The 17,936-nt window shown below is 38.8% G+C and overlaps 1 protein-coding gene across 1 annotated transcript; it reads right to left on the bottom strand.

The window, feature by feature from the left end:
- Positions 1-1,088: 1,088 nt before the first annotated feature.
- LOC102699829 (DNA gyrase subunit B, chloroplastic/mitochondrial) lies at positions 1,089-17,396 on the bottom strand. Its single transcript, XM_006645685.3, has 21 exons — positions 17,121-17,396; positions 16,837-16,981; positions 15,656-15,736; positions 15,446-15,559; positions 13,443-13,499; positions 12,907-13,008; positions 12,513-12,663; positions 12,354-12,430; positions 11,456-11,563; positions 9,625-9,695; positions 8,543-8,684; positions 8,274-8,372; positions 8,043-8,171; positions 7,729-7,843; positions 7,424-7,491; positions 4,072-4,185; positions 3,647-3,763; positions 3,219-3,272; positions 3,024-3,129; positions 1,522-1,652; positions 1,089-1,436 (listed from the first exon to the last, which is right to left on the bottom strand). The coding sequence occupies exons 1-21, from the start codon at positions 17,258-17,260 to the stop codon at positions 1,368-1,370; spliced, it is 2,190 nt and encodes a 729-aa protein (XP_006645748.3). The 5' UTR covers positions 17,261-17,396; the 3' UTR covers positions 1,089-1,367.
- Positions 17,397-17,936: the final 540 nt, after the last annotated feature.

The following is a 17,936-nucleotide window of genomic DNA, read 5'->3' as shown; positions in this document are numbered from 1 at the left end:
GCAACTGGGCAAGTTCTTTGGAGCTAAAATGGGCTGAATCAATTTGTTCACGTGAAACATAGTCAAACGCACGATCGAGTAATTATGTTTTTGCGAATATTTCCTAAAGAAAATTTACTTTCAAACCACAAATTATCTTTTCAAGTTTGAAGTAAATCATGTGCTAATGACCTATCTGATTTGATCTCATTTTGCTTGAGCAAATTGTTGCCGACTTAGCTGCAGAGAAGCCTCCGTGTTTCCAACTCCAAGCACTTGCATTCAAATTCAACGAGGAGCGAGCACACGCAGCAGCGCACAAGCGGAAATGCAGAAACGGGTAACGCAAGGAAGCAAGCATGCAAAGAACCACGCGTTGACGCGAGAGCTGGCCGCGGTAGCTCATCCCACGAGACGGACTTCTTTTCCTTTGGCAAAGGAAGCTGTCTAGAAACTTAGCTGCAAAATGTAAACAAAATTACAGGCGCAAGAAAGAAACATCACTAACTAATCCTTACAACATGTACAACGCTAATGTTAGTTGACTCTCTATGTTGCTACCTGAGTAAATAAAATGCATGCCAATAGTTTAGAATCGACTTTTCATATTTATTTAAGAAATTTTGTTGCATGAGATAGATTAAAATGAAAGAAAAAGAATAAAAATATATGTTATAGTAATAAAAAAAATACCCAATCCTATCTTTATATGTACGTTTATAAAAGTACGTGAATAAGAGAAAAGTAATACTGGGTTTTACCTTTAAACGTATTCTTACACTAGTACTCTCCATATTCTTTATTTTTTTTATACGATACGATTGACTTTTACTTTTTTTACTTTTAGATAAACTATTTATCTTATTTAAAAATTTATATAATTATTAATTATATTGATTTTTATAGGATATGATTAACTTTTAGATCAATGTTTAGCCATTCATCTTATTAAAAAAATTATATAATTATTAATTATGTTGTTATAATATGATTTATTATTATAGTTACTTTAAGTAGGGATTATATTTTACATATTTGGATAAAAATTTTGAATAAAACAAACAGTTCAAAAGTTAATTAACGACGTCATATAAAAATTGGAGTAGCAATTTCAAGTGTCAGGGGATTACGTATTACACTGCATCGATGGCCAAAATGGATTAGGCAGTGATTGTAATGTGGTAGGGGATAGACAGCTGCCCTGGCAAGGAATTTACCCCCATAACATCATTTCTTTTACTTCCCTAGCCTACATTTACTGCTAAACTAGCGCCAAAACAATGTTGGCAAGGAATTGGAGTTTGCTACGCTTGATTCCTGTCGGAGGGGATTGGAACAGCAGGTAATCTCCTATAACATACAGTGACTGTCGGCCTTTGCGAATGCACTCAAATATCAAGGTGCTCTAGGTTGACCATGCTTGCAGCATTCTGGATTAGTTGTTTCCTAACATCAACCTGAGAAAAAAAGGTTTTGATGCTAAAGCGAGAGTATAATAAGTCGATATCATTTTGAATTTAGTAAACTTCTTTAGTTGCTTACCCGGGTACCCATAAGAGATGAGAACACGACGTTGGCCTCAGCTGCATCTTCAACCTTTAGCTGCTTCAACAGCCTCCTCTCAGGGTCCATTGTTGTCTCCCATAATTGTGCCGGCATCATCTCACCCAGACCTATTTAGACACCAGAGAGGACGCAAGGTAAATAATATCTACTGTTGAAACAAGACAATTGGATGAATCTATGGATATGTAACAAAAAAAAAAGGTGCTTAGTATACAAGATTGTACAAACTATACTACCTCCGTTCCCAAATACTTGTCTTTCCAGAATTCAACATTTATCCAAAATAGTTGTCATCCTAGAGTTACTACTTGTCTCATCAATCACATCTCATTCAAATTTATCCCTATTATACCCCTAACTAAATCATAACTCATAACCATACAAATATGTAATAAGGGATATTATAGAGTTTTCTTCTCAAACCTTAGTATATGATAAACAACTTAGAAAGATGTCTAAGTTAAGTATTGTGGGACAGAGGAAGTATTTAGTACTCCCTCCATTTTATATTATAAGACTTTCTACTTTTGTTTAGATTCATTTATGGATCAATTCATATGTTTTATATATCTATCCAGATTCATTGGTATCCTTATAAATCTAGAGAAGACCAGAAAGTCTTATAATGCAGAACAGAAGGAGTAACAATTTCACATGCCTGTATCAGTTCACGACACAAAAACTGAGCACAAACAGCAGCTCCGTTATGAACTTTAGCAGTTAAGCACAGGAGTCAATGTAGCAGTACATGCATGTTGTTGGCTCAGTGTACATTTCAATTACACATTACATAGGATGTATGGCAGTATAAAGTAGATTTTTAGAGAGAGTTATGAAATGCAAAATGTACAAGAACCATAAAGGTAGTTATGCAGATGAAAAAGGTTCACATTGCATAAGATACATTGATAGAAGGAAAATTAGAACGGTAGAAGTGGAGATCAGGCAGAGTACATGAACAAGGGGCTTTCAGCAGTAATAATGGCATTTATGCATTTTCTAGAAATGTTTGTGCACAAAGGCATGCATGGGGTAGATGGTAGGATTAGTATTGACTGGAGATGGAGGTAGGAAAGATCAAAGTGCATTTTAATAAAGTGTTAAGAAGGATACCAATCAAATATGGATACTGCATTAAATCAGAAAATCACAGAAAATAGATAAGAAAATAACCATACAGAGAACTTAAGAATTGTCAGAAAACTCTACAGTATAACATTTCAACCTAAGCAAAGTGATATATTGCCAGGTCTTATGGTCACATGAGTTCTTCACTGGATAATTCAAAAGAACAAAATATAAAGTTGGCAAAATATAGCCAATTGAGATGGCTCAACACAATGGCTTATAAAACAGCATGAACAAATAGTCTTGGGGATAACAAATACCCGAACGTATAAGACACGACTTCGATGTGTTGTCAGATTTTTTTCAAAGTTCATTGGTACTCATTAATTGATTGGCTTAAAAGTCTGTACCTTTAAACCTTTGGATATGATAAGAAGCATTCGTTGGGAAGGTGTTAACTAGCTCTTTAAGATCGGCATCATCATAGCAGTAATGCACTTGTTTCCCACGTTCAACCTAACACCAGAAGATAAAGATCAACAACTAACTTAAGGCCAGATCTTCAGTCCAAATTTGAAGGACTAGTGCTGCAATCACAACCAAACCTTGTAAAGAGGAGGCACACCAACATAAATGCAACCTTCATCAAATAGTGCTTTCTGCAAAAATAGTAGTATGAGAATGGGAGATATGCTTTTTATTGTTAACAGTATAAGCATTTGCCATCTTATGTATGGACCGTTGGCACTTAGAGAACATAACATAGGGTAGTTGAACTGTTAACATAGTCTTGTAAAGAAAATGGTAACATGACAAGGCTCATAACTAACCCCATCCAAACTGAGATTGTTATAAACAGCTAACCTCCCACCAATTGAAACTGATTGTATCCAAACCACGACTCAATCCATTGTCAAGCCTTAGTTGTACAAGAGTCAAAATACACAGGGAAACTCATAGAAGATTGTATTTGAATTGTAACAGATGAGCCATAACTCAGGTTTGATCAATACCAAAAAGAGGGTAGAGGTACCTGATATCTAAAGAAGAAAGTAAGGAGAAGAGTCCGGATATGTGCACCATCTACATCAGCATCAGTGAGTATAACTATCTTATGATACCGAAGAGCTTCCTTGTTAAAATCCTCGCCCTAAAAGAAAATATTAGAGAAGAAAACAATAATAACCCCTCCATATTTTAATAGATGGTGACATTGACTTTTGGGTACACGTTTGACAATTCTTCTTAAGTTCTTATTCAAAAAATTGTGCAAATATGCGAAAATGTAAGTTCTAATTAAGATACATTTATTAATAAATCCAATCACAATAAAATAATTGATAATTACATATGTTTTTCGAATAAGGTGAATGGTCAAACGTGTGGCAAAAGTCAACAGCTTCATCTATTAAAATATGGAGGGAATAGTAGAAGTTTAGATAAAAAAAAAGAATGCACCTTTACTCCTAACCCAAGAGCAACAATTAGATTTTGGATCTCTTCACTTTTGTACAAGGCTGCCTCATCTTTCCTTTCAATATTAAGAATTTTGCCTCTTAGAGGCAAAATAGCCTGCATCCATTTTTGAAGGTAATTAGATCTAAGTGAATGACGTAAATATGGCATGCAAGTCTGAACATGCTTGATATAGAAATAAATTATGACTACATATGAGCTCTCATCTCACAATGCACAATAACAGCTCAAAAAGACTGCACGTGCTCTTGACAATTATGTGCCAACTCATGCTGGACAACTATGCAGGGTGTTTACTTAGATTCTTGGTAACTTAATTATGTGCTAACTCCAGCCGGAGAACTACGCACGAAGAACTGAGATTATTAGCGACAAACTAAATCCATATCTAAGATTCTGCTGTTTAAAACTAGATAGCAGCAGCTTTGAACCGAGAAGAATTGGAGGAATACTGATTCACTTATTTGAACAGGAAGGAATACTGATTTTGATGGACTGATAAGAGAGCATCCATTTGATAAAAGCAGCACAAATACTATTTTATTTGACCAAGATCCAATTTCCAGCTTCTAAGCCTGAGCCAGGGCTCCCCAGCCAAATGGTTCGGTTCATCGCAACAGCCTAGAAATTGAAGCAAGTGTACACCCCAAAATGAAAGAGATCAAAGCTCGGTCCAGGGCTCCAGGTAGCTTAAACAGCTCAGCTCTGATCAGGTGTCAGGCAACAGGTGTTCATGGAACACTTCTGCCCGCCTGCACCACCATCGATCAAGGTGTGCACAAACCAAGAGGAAAGGGGAATGGATCCAGTCACTTGCATGGAAGAATATAAGGGGACAGGAGATTGTGGATATCATGGTCAGACTTGGTATCAGAGCATATGGTGACAGCAGCCAATAACGAGAGCTCGGCAGCGGTAGCCGCCGCCGCTACTATGGCCACCACACCTACCGACGTGATGACCCAACTTCAACAGGACATCACAACATTGATCACTAGCATCACTTCACTCGCATCCAAGAGCAACGTCACCGACCTAAGCCACATGTTAGTAGTAGCCACCACAAGGGTCACAAGCTCAAGCAGCTCCAGGGAAGCATGAACCCCAGTTCAACCTGGTGTGACAAGGGGGTGCCACGCTTACGAGGGTTTCTAGTGCATCCAGTGAACCCACAGCAGCAACAGGGCAATAGGCACCCGCCTGACCCCGCTGGGGGAAGTGGCGTTATGTGCTACAAGCTCGAGTTCCCAAACTCGACAGCAAGGAAAACACTCTCGTGGTTGAATCACTGCGAGCAATTCTTTCGCAATCAGCGCATGGATGACAGACTGTCTGGCTGGCAAACTACCGCTTGACCGGAGCAGCACAAGAGCGGTACTTTCATTATAAACAGAACAGAGTAGTGCTGGACTGGGATACCTTCAAGGAGCTATGACACTTCCGTCTTGGGCCACCAATTCACAGCAATCCATTGAGCGAGCTCAAGGGATTGATGCAGACAGACCCGCTGTTTGAATGACAACAGGAGCAGCTGTTTAAAGCTGGCTTGCAGGAATACATCCGTGTTGATGTGGAGCTCCAGAAATTAGATGACTTGCAGGAAGCCGTGAGCCTGGCACAGGCCTATGAGAAGGACACAGTGAAGCAAGTGGGCGGGGTGGTGCACATTCAACAAACCATTAACCCGGGGCGGAGCTGGCATGGTGGCCATACCGACCATGGCAGCAACACCAGGCATGACACCAGGAGCGCACCTGGAGGAATGGCACAAGCAGGGGTTGTGCTACAATTGCAACGAGAAGTTTGTCCGTGGGCACAAATGTGCTCGCCTTTTCTACAACAAGTACGGTGATTCAGCAAGAGGACACGAACAAGGGCATGGAAGCGGCGGAAGAGCCAGACCCATGCATTACTCTCCACACACTCTACGGCATGGGTGGTGCTCGCACCATGCGCCTACGGGTGTGGATCACCAGGGAGCAGGTGGCAACGCTCGTCAACTCAGTCTCTACACACAATTTTGTGCACACTTGGCTTGGAACTGGTCTGGCCATGTGGCGCGACTGTACATTGAGGGCAAGGTGTTCAATGTGGAGTCATGGACTGCTTCACCCTTGACCTATGAGCGGTAGACATCGTCCTGGGGGCTCAGCAGCTATGCACTTTGGGGCCAGTCCTTTGGGACTCCAACAACCTGTGCACGGCATGGCAGACAACCGAACCGTGCATTCCATGTTGCTCTGCTTTGTCTGCTGGCAGAATTTGAGGACATCTTCGCCAAGCCAGCCGGATTACAACCTCCACGTGACTTGCATCCACTTGAATGGGCAGCACTAGTGGCATTCAGACCTTACCGGCACCCACAGCTGCAAAAGGATGAGTTGGAGAAGTAATGTCGCAAGATGCTCGCTCATGGCATTGTCTAACCATGGTGGAGATGGGGTCAGCAGAGGGCCATTGGAGGCTATCATAAGGTGAGGTGGCAAGGAATGGGATTGAGGGAGGAGCTGACAGGAAAAATGATTAAAGGAATTGACTTTGGAGAGTTCAAATTTAAGCAGACCAAATCCCAAATTTTTGTGGAGTCTAGTTTCCCCCTAAGCCAGCTTCTAGCATCCAAAACTGGTGCTATAGCTCAGCTAAACAGGACCTTAGCTCCTAGGGCAGGTATCCATGTTGAACCTGAACCTAGAAATGGATTGTTTTGTATACAAAAGAATGATGACAGGAGGGTGAGGGCGCACGGTGGTCTCCCTAGTTTCATGCACGTTATGTTAGCAGAAAAAAGAACGCACAAAGATTACCTTACAACCAGGCAGCTTTCAATTGTGTAATAAAATAATGAGTAAATAATATATTGTCTGTTCATAAAAAATTGTATGGTCGTTAATAATATTTTGTTTATTCCAACATTAAGCATAACTACTTATGAATAGAAGGATGAATTACCATAAATATATATATACTTGACGGCAGGGCTAGTATAAGACATGCTCTAAGCCTCTTAACATCTTTAGAGTTCAAAAGCATAAATTGATGGAATGAGAGATTATTCTTTTAAGAAGAATGCATGTATATTCTAGGCACTATGGAAGGGCGGGCAAAAACCACCAATAGATGAGCAATGATCAATGTAACAGATGATCAGTAATACCGATAGTTATGCAAAATAGAATTATTGGAGCGAAACTTATTCCATCTGAGAGAGTCAAACGACACAGCCTAGATAACTATAAAGACCTACTCTTGGCTATATCATGAATATTGCAATTCTCTAGTGCAGAATCATTCGATGCACATTAGCATCACTAGGCTGGCAAAGAAAATGGTATACCTGAAATTTCCTATCACGTCCTTGTTTTGCGCTACCCCCAGCTGAATCACCTTCAACTATGAAGATTTCTGAATTCATGTGTGATAAGCAAAGGTTGAAGTGTAGAAAAAGGTGAGATACTAGCATACACGACAATTTAAACAAAAATATGCACTACATTTGTCAGGTATATATTTAAAAGAAAGAGTGGAGCACCAGGTATATAGCAGTCAAATCATAAGAGCCAGCCAAGACAGTATTCATAAAATTCAAATGAACTTGAGCCACTTATGATGAAAGGATTTCATGTTACAAGGGGAACTCACCAGATTCTTCAGGATTAGTAGATGCACAGTCAGCTAATTTCCCAGGAAGTGATGAAGATTTCAATACACTTTTTGTCCTCACTAATTCTCTAGCTCGCTTAGCTGCCAATGCAGCCTGCAACAGAAGCATATGCCATGTATTGAATTAGAGTTACAATTTATGAACTCCTGGGAAGAGAAAATAGAATAAGAAATGTCCTATCCTACACTGTCAATCAGAGTCTTATCAAAGTACATATGGCAGACTCGATCTTGACTGTTCAAAAGGAAGCATGATAAACCATTTGAGTTATTATTTATTACGGATTATGTACCTTGAGAGCATTAAGCGACTTTGACAGAATCAAATCCAAAACATCTGGATGTAACTCTAAGTACTCGGTTAAATTTTCTTGAACAGATTGTTCAACTATTCTTCGGACTTCTGGATTTCCCAACCTCGTCTGTAAAAAGACGAAAGAAACAAAATTTGACAAATCATCAGGACCAACAGACAAAAGGTACTGCGTCCTTCTGCACAATTTTCTGTGTCAGTAAGTGGTTACCTTTGTCTGTCCTTCAAACTCTGGATTAGGGACCTTAACTGAAATAATGCAGGTCATTCCTTCTCTTACATGCTCCCCACTCAAGCTAATATCTTTATCCTACAAAAAAAAAGGTATATTAATTCAAGATTCCATTTGACCAGATGAAAAGTATTCAATATGCAAAATAATAGAATTTTCCAAAATATAGTTTCCAAAGTCCTTACTTTAAGCATTCGACAATGCAAGTGAGTAGGACAGGACAAAAGTAATAGTATGTAACGAATCACCTTAATAGCCTTCGACTTCTTTGCAAGGTTATTAATTGTTCTTGTCAACGAAGCCTTCAGCCCATCAATATGAGTACCACCATCAATAGTACGGATACTGTTTGCATATCCTAGGACTGTATCAGAGTATGAATCAGAGCACCTGTAAATGGTGACATTTTCTGTTTCAGAATAAGGCACAAATTTTCTAACCTAGTTGCTATTCAATGAGATCTAGAAGGAAGATAGAAGTGGAAAGCGAATAAAACAGAACTGAAATACAACATCACATGCCCTTTGGATATGGACCGTGGGCCATCCTTTATGAAATTTACAAAGCCTAAACTTGTATGGTAATAACTAAAGGTACTACAACCATCATTTGTAAACGTTCTTTGCCTCTTTGTATGTAGAATGATGATTATCATTTATTTCCACTTGCTAGATGCTGGGTGAAATTTCAACAGTTTGGACCGAGTGGAACTTCCACACAATAATTTGCAGGGTATCAATTAACTTATAAAGTGCATATTGATTTTGCTTATTAAAAAACTTTTAGCTTTATGTGCCAATGCATTTATAGCCCTTCAATGTCTTGATAAAATTCAATAAACTCTACAGAGTTGATAAATAAACACTAGTTTACAGCACGGAAGGGAATAATAACATAAAAAAATGCAAGGTAACAGGAAAATGGACAAAAATAATACTTTTAAGTTATCTTTAGCACATAAAATTTGTTCGAAAGATAGGTTTAGGCTAATGACTCCATCCCACTAAATTTCTTTTTAAAAAATAGCAAGTGAGTAGTCTATCATAACTTGTGATCATTCAGAAATTGTCAATAAATTCAGGCGTTCTAAGGTCATTCCTTTTAGAGCCTCTAGAGGTACTACAGTAGAAAACACAGTAAACAACTTTCAATCAAGGATCTGGTTTATAAAATAGACAAGACAGCCAACAAAGTATCAATATGTTCAACCAAATTACAGATAAACTACTGCTACCAGCTAGAACATGGCCAAACAGATCATGAAGGAACATGATATTAAGACTTGTTATCTTTTTTTCCCAAAAAGTCCAGCCAAGGAAGTACATTTTACCATTGAAGGGAAACATCAAGCGTTATTCCATCCATTTCTCTTCTGAATGCAATTGGATCATGAAGGGGTTTCTAGGAAAGAAAACATGACCAAACAAAAGTATTAGGGTAGCTGCTGGATAACATTATAAATGCATCATACATTGATAGATGCAGGTGTGGACTATGCGGTACATAATATTAATATGTATTCTATTGCTCTAGAATTTTTTAGGTAGATTGATGAGAATTTCTTCAAAGGAATAATAAAGAAATTCACATGATAGGAAAATATCTCTACTATACAAAAGAACCCAAAGGTGGTGGATGAGTCTGCCACAATTTTCTAAAAAAAAAAAGCTCTACATATACCTAATTCAGAAAAGACTATCCCACGCCTAACATCCCCTTCTATTTTTATTCTACAGTACAAAACCTATAACTCTGAGGGTGTCCACCCAAAAGTACAAACTCTACTACTCACCACCACCTTTGCATGAATATAGTAAAAACATTAATGTAGTGCTTTTCGTTTTTATTTGTAGATGGTCAAACTGCTATTGTGAGAGCAAACAACAGTTTGGAGGTGAGTGACACAAATACACCTATGGTTCTATAATATATGTCGTTTTGCACAAACTGGTCATGTTTTTTGAACTTTTACTATGAAAAAAATTTAAAATATTTTGTTTCAAAATATGGAGACCATATATACAGATCAACACTATCTTATATTTTTTTTATTATTTCTATATATATTGCAACGAAAATAGTGGTCAAAGTTGTTTTTTGAGACCATGTCCTTCCAAAACAAAATTATTTTCAAACCAGAGGGAGTAGTATGCCGAACCTTTTCTATATTAGAGTTTTCTTTGGCAAAAACCAAGTAACCTCCGATTTACTCTATAAGTCCAGAGCTGATGGGGCTATGAACATTAATAAAAAGAGCCCCATCGGAAGAAAAAAATAGGATAAGAAAAATTAGGACAGAATCGATCATGAATGGATTCGTTAACTCATCCCGTTGCAACACATGGGCACACTGCTAGTAACCAAAGAAGAGGTGGTGGCAATGAATCTGCCACCCACCCCCACCAACTCCGTAGAGTGAAGTATTTTATTTTACCAACTAATCCTTTAGTCCTTTATGCTTTTTACTAACTACTCTTTCATGTACTTTAATATTACAAAAAACTACTACTACAAGTTTATTATGCAAATACATCTAATTTGCTCCCACCAATAATAGCACATATATAATTTATTTTAATCCGCAGCAAAGCATAGCCATTTAGCTAGTCTCGTAAACATAAACAGCAAGCATTAGAGTCAGCCTATAAGCATACAATCTAATTCAACTGTGAACTTTGTCCAAAGAAACAAGCAAACATAGCATACATTCTGCATTTCATTTCTAGATTAGCATCAGTATGACAGGTGTTGGTTAGGCATGCAAGGTTCCCCAGTCATGGGCACCCATTAAACCACATCGCCACACCATTCAACTAAAAGTGCACTTTTTATTGGGTAAAAAAATTGTAAACCAAATAAGATAGTGTGGATCGATGGGTACCTGCAGGTCAATAATCCATTTGCATCAGTAAATGTTTCCCAACATCACTGTTAACTAGAATGTGTATTGCTCTATTTTAGTTACTTGTTGAAACAAAGAAAAGAAAGAAGTAAAGCTAAACCTAATATTTTCATTGGTTGGTTCAGAAAGATCAAATAAGTCAATTCAAAACGATCAAATAAGCCCATTCATGTAGGAGATATGAACCATTTTCTATGTTGAAAAAGAAAATAGCTGAAATGGAGCTGAATGAACATGCTTCCAATAGTACAGGTCAGACCTTGTCAGTATTCAACCATTTAACATACTCAACCAGACCGCCAGCATAACAGTATTCATTGTGTTGAACCTGTGAGTCCTGTCCTTCCTTTGTCAATGTTATTGTCAGCTGGCATTGAGAGAACAATATCAAATCAACCAGCAGTATACTTTAAGAATATCAAATATTTACAGCTGAGATATGTTGTGTATACAAATTAACATTAAAAAAGAGACATAAGGATGTTGAAACCAAACTGCCAGGTGGTAGCTTTCCAGAATTTTAAATGGATGTATAAAGATTTTACAGAGAAAAAAATACAAGTAAACATTGAAGTTAGATTAAGGTGGTCGTAACAGCAGGACAGCACCAATATATGAAAAGGAACAATTCAAAGTGAGAGGTTCTCGGTCAAATCTTAACTAAGAGTTTCCATCATAGCAATGTTTTAAATATGTTGGTTAACTTGGCTTGATAGTTTTATGATCAATATCAGTGTTGTGGACTCCCATATATCAGATAAGTATGTGTTGACATTAAGTCAATGGAGAGAAGAACAAACTACATATAGCATGATCATTTTGATTGTGAATAAAATGGAAAATGATCACTTCCCAACAATTACAAGATAGTACCTTCTATTTATTTTTTTATTGATAATGAAACACAGAATTAAACATAATTTGTGTCACTGCCTCCCTGGCAGTGTGGACATGGGAATCCTAGCTCCCAAGTGCTTAATCTGGTTTTTAGCCAAGGGTAGAACAGAGGCTAAAAATAACATTTAAAATATCAAATATTCTGACAGAGCAATCATGATTCAAGAATTAGCTGGCCGATAAACAAATTATAAAATTTAATGATTGTTCAGTGATATCTTCGAAGCAAAACAAGGAATATAAAACAATGCAATTTATACCTCAGGATTTAGAAAGGCAAGTTCCCGGATGCGACCAGATATCATATTGAAGTCAAAGTCAATTGTGGTGGTAAAAACTACATCAAGAACAATAATTACACACTGGGGTACATAACAGTAATTATACCACTACAAAAATCTGTAAGAATAGAAGCATACTATGCTTATCAGGCCAAAATCTGATGCACGTGCCTTGACGAGAACTTGATTCATCAGACAATATCCTACTAGTTAGCGTTGTGATTGCCTTTCCACGTGAATAATTTTGACGGTATTCTTTTCCGTCACGCCAAACAGTAACTTCCAGTGCCTGACATTATGATATCATGACAATTACAAGCAAGCACAAGTAACATCGAAAACAAATCATCAATGTAAGCTCATGGTAAAGTCCCAATTTTTTTGGGAAAAAAAAGGCATGGGAGTATTATTTATTGTTTTTGTCCCAAAACTGGAAGGTTGGAAGGTTCTCTTAAGCAACTTTTGTAAAGATACTTTTTCATTTTATGAAGAATTTTTAGAATAATAAGTAAATAAAGGTGAAAGCAAGAACCTCTGACAAAGCATTAACAACTGATAGGCCAACACCATGCAATCCTCCAGAAACACTGTAGCCACTCTTTGAGCCTCCAAATTTACCACCAGCGTGCATTAACTGCATGGTTAAAAAATATTTAGAAAATTGTCATCCAACGTGTTGAACACTAGGTATTATTACTTAGGGTTGCCAAATGGATAAACAATGTCACACATATTTATTTTTTAGAGGTAGGGAATTAACAGGTCTGCACGGAAATATCATCAGTGACATCTTACAAGGTAACAAAAGAACATCCCAACTCGTGCTTTTAAAAAATCTGGACATGCACATGGCAACAGCACATTGTTAACAGAAACAGGTCTTAGTATCAATGTTTGGACTCCACCTAAATAACCATGAAATAGCAAGTCATATTTCATGCTTCCTTCAAAGTGAAGTGTCAAATGGATTCATTGATTTGGGACAAAGATGGTTGAAAAATAGATAAACAATATAATACTGTTCCTAGGATCAAAAGGGAGTAGAACAAAAAAAAAAAAGAACAGTACCGTTAGGACAGTTTCCACGCAAGATTTCTTCGTCTGGGGGTGTATATCTGTAGGGATCTGTGCAGTATGCATAGGTTTAAACAGTACGTCAATAAAACAATGGATAGATATCCACAAAGAGTAACCAGTTAAAGAAGTTGCACATTGACTACTCAAAAGTGTGATATGCAACTTCCAGGAAGCAATCAAGTTCAAAATATAAATTCCAAACAAATAGCATAGTTATTCAATCAACGAAACTACACAAAATGGACTGAAGCTACATAATGTTAAAAAACATGTCAACATGCCCACCTTCCCCACCTCTTTTTTGCAGCCTTCGTAGCGAATTAGCTTATTATGAACTCTCCTGATCCCCTCAAAGGACCATGGAAACTAAACCGGATTTAGAACTATCGATTGTTTGATTCAGAAGAAGTGGACAACCATATGAAACATCAAAGCTAACCCAGCAGTCGGGTCCTATGTACTATTGAGGGATAAACTGGTAGGGCTTTATCATACAGATATATATATATATATATATATATATATGCAATGATAATATATGATTACAAATGTAAACACCTACGAACCACAATGAAAGTAACCAATAACAGTGGCTAGACCATCCACCAGGTGATGACTAATATGCAACAGCCATGTAGCAGCTGATAAATAACAACCGGAATTTTGACATTTTGGTCCTTTTTGAAAACTTAATAGACCCCTAGTAAAACTTAATCTAGGAATGGACTTTTCATGGCGCCAATGTAATTGGTGCCGCAGTTGAATAGGAGGGCGCCAACGATGTTGGCACCGCCCTCCTGCCACGTATGCAACTGGGGTCAATGTGGTTGCTGATGTGGCCGAAGGACGGCGCCAGCATCATTGGTGCCGTCCTCTGGGGGGACTTAGGCGCGCCGGCCCCCCACCCCAACCCTTCTTCTCTCAGTTCTTTCTCCAGTTCTCTCCTCCCGCCCTTTCCTCCTTCACCTTTCCCCTCAAATCCTCTCCATTTGCAAGTGTTTTCTGTAGGATTTTTTGATGGAATCGAAGAGGAAGGTAAACTCCACCGTTCCCCTTTTTTTGGTGGAGTTTACCTTCCTCTTCAATTCCACCAAAAAATCCTGTAGAGAAGGCGTCCAAATGGAGAGGATTTGAGGGGGGAAGGTAAGGGAGGAAAGAGAGGGTGAGAGCATAAACAGTATGAACTCATAAGAGAATGGAGAAATAGGGGTCGGGGTGGGGGTGGGGAGCCGGCGCGCCTACAATGACGCTGGCACCATCCCTGCGACGTCAGACGACATTGGCGTCGTCCTCCAGCCATGTCAACAACCGCATTGACCGCTTCCGTGAACGTGGCAGTAGGGCGGTGCCAACATTGTTGATGCCCTCCTATTCAACCTCGGAGCCAGTAACGTTGACACTGTGAAAAGGTTTATTACTAGAATAAGTTTTTCTAGGGGTCTATTTGTAAAATAAGTTTTCAAAAAGGACTAAATTGTCAAAATTTTAGTAAGTAACAAACTTGTGGCATAGAAAAGCCGACTGATCAAACCCATCAAGCAGATGATAATTTTATAGCTTTGCTATATTGCTAGATCTATGTGCGCTAATGTTATTAGTAATTAGATATATTATTTTGTAAAATGTACCTATGTGAAACAAATATACTCAAGGTCCTTCTTTCGTTCACATGAATGTTGATGTTGCCCATTTAAGTTATGAAAAGACATTATGAAAAAGGAATAATTGTAATCCACTGCTTGGTACCATCAGAATATGTTAACAGCACAAATTTAACCTTTCATGCAACTATGATATATTGTGAAATGATTCCTCCATATTTTTTTCAGTTTTTCTTAATTTCCAATAAGTTAGATTATTCACTACAACAGTAACATAAATACCATAGCATGAAACATGAAGTTTATCATGTAACACAAGTTTGTCGAAACTTCCACAAAAATGCATTGGACATACAGGAAGTACTTCTTCATAAGATTTTAGGAACTGCATACCCCACGACCATTGTCTGTTACACTAACTGAATTGTCATCATGAAGGATAACATTAATCTTATTGGCATAGCCTGCTTGAGCTTCATCCACAGCATTATCCAATATTTCATAAACCTGAGATACACCAATCAGAACAATGATCAGAAAAGAACAATATGGAATGCTTTGTATGACCAAAAATAGAAGAGTGATCTTTTGCATTCAGTATACCAGATGATGCAATCCACGTGATCCTGTGCTTCCAATGTACATACCAGGCCTTGTGCGAACTCCATCTAATGCTTCTAAGACCTACAAAATATAAAAGTTTAGTATGCAACCAAAATAAACCTAAAAAGCACAGCCCCTAATTGAAAAGATGATGGTGTCACATAGGAATAGGAGAAGTCTTGACGAAAGCTGCGTAGGTATACAAATTGTTTCCCTTTGTTTATTCTCTTTGCAAAGAAATATTTTCTTTCAAATAGATAATTAAATTTAAATATTAATCTTAGTTCATAAGTACAATGACTAACAAGGTTGTTGGACCACTCATTTATTGTTGGCTTCTCAAGTCAGAAGACAGTGTACAATAAAAAAAATCAGGAGTCCTTTGAAAACTGAATGTAAAGTGCATTTTCTAAACAAAATGCAGGGGGGTAGGGACTAATTCCAAGTTATAATAGCAAACTTAAACAACAGTAACAATCATAACCCACCCCACCCCCCTATGCTCCATGAACCATTTGCATCACATATAAATGTATATATTGCTCCAGGGAAACCAAACTTATGCTCCATGAACCACCATGGAAATATGGAATCCACAATATGTGCTAAAGAAGATAGAACCATTTGCATGACATATAAACGTACATATTCCATGCATGTAATGGTAAACAACTCATAAAGTCAGATAATCTGGTGTCATAAGAGTTGAACATAAAAAAATAGAACACTCCATAAGAAAAACCATCTATTCAAGGATTCATCATATTAAGTAAATGCGTAAATTCTGTCGATTTGCTCTAACAATTAACAAACATCTAGACAAGGAATGTTCCTGTTAAACTATGAGTATTTTAGTACACCAAATTGATTCGTAAAAAAATGCAAATAAACCTAGATATCTGCATTGAAAATGTGATGATAAAACATGTATATGCTTGCCAGGGTAATTGGACAATTAATTTAACTGCCGCTTACAAAGCTGCAGAATGAAACAGGTGTGCTTGGACTTGCACACCCTTCACTCCCACCCACCTCTGTGAACATCTCTGTATATGCTATGCACAATCATTTCACTTAAAGTTCTGGGAAAATGCACCAACTCGTTGAACCTCTAAGTATCTCTTAGCCCACAGAAGCCCCCATTGTGCAGGAGAAATGCACGAGGCCCTAAAGAGAATCACCTGGACGTTTGCAGCGGTGTACTCCCCAGCCACCCTCTTCTCCTGCATCGCCTCGGACGCCGCCGTGGAGGCCATGAAAGCCCTCACCGCAACCCCATTCCGCCGCAGAGGAGGAGGAGGAGCAACGGCCGCCGCTGCCGCAACCCTAGAGAGCCAGAGCACCCCCAAAAAAAATAAAACAACCGACGCCGCCAGAATCAGCACCCCCAGAACAACCACCCCAACGAGAGAACCCGCCCTCCAAAACCCGAAAGCCGCACACGTCGGGAGCGAAGGGTTTTTACCTCGGCCTGACGAGGAGGCGCGCGGAGGCGGCGGGGAGCGGGAGCAGGCGGGAGGGCCCGGCGGCGGTGGAGAGGAGGCGGCGGAGGAGGTGGCGCAGGCGCGGCGGCGTAGGCGACGGCCGGAGGAGTGCTGCCCCCATAACGGCGGCGCGCTTCGGCGGCGCGTGGCCTCTCGCTGCTGCTGCTGCGGTTGTGGTGAGGGAGAAGGGGAGAACGGGAGGAGAGGGGGAGCTGGGGGTTTAGGCGTAGCCGCGTCGGTAGGAAGGAGGCAGTGGATGAGGCCACCGCGGCGCGGAGCGCGAGGAGGTCGAGGGTTTTAGCCGATCGGGGTGGGGAGGGGATCCTGGGCTTGTGACCACGCTAGAGTGAGATTCAGGCCGGCCCGGAGAAGCAGGCCGTGGTGCAGGGCAGTTTGGCACTTGGACAACACTGATGGCATGCTGCGTTCTTAGAGCAAGTTAAATAGTATAGCCAACTATCGGCTCTAATTTATTTATAGTCAATTTAATAGCTAATTTATATAATAGTTATCTATAACGTATTAATACATGGTCTTATATATCATTAACGCACTGTGTAATGGAGCACGTACTGCCGCTAGCTACAAATTAATAGTCCACTTATCTTCTCACTCCCTTTTATCTCTTTAAAATATGCTTATAGTTGGCTTATAGTCTGCTATTGTACCTGCTCTTAGCCTAGACTATTCTTAGATTTCACGTGCACCCTTTTTAAATAATTAAACGGTGTTTTTATTAAAAATATATATAATTTTATCTTCTTGTATTTATAAAATAGATTTTTAATTTTGTAGTT

Source organism: Oryza brachyantha, chromosome 1 (assembly GCF_000231095.2).
Source record: "Oryza brachyantha chromosome 1, ObraRS2, whole genome shotgun sequence".
Lineage (NCBI taxonomy): Eukaryota > Viridiplantae > Streptophyta > Magnoliopsida > Poales > Poaceae > Oryza > Oryza brachyantha.
The sequence above is the reverse complement of the archived record's forward strand: the minus strand, read 5'-3'. Positions and strand labels throughout refer to the sequence as shown.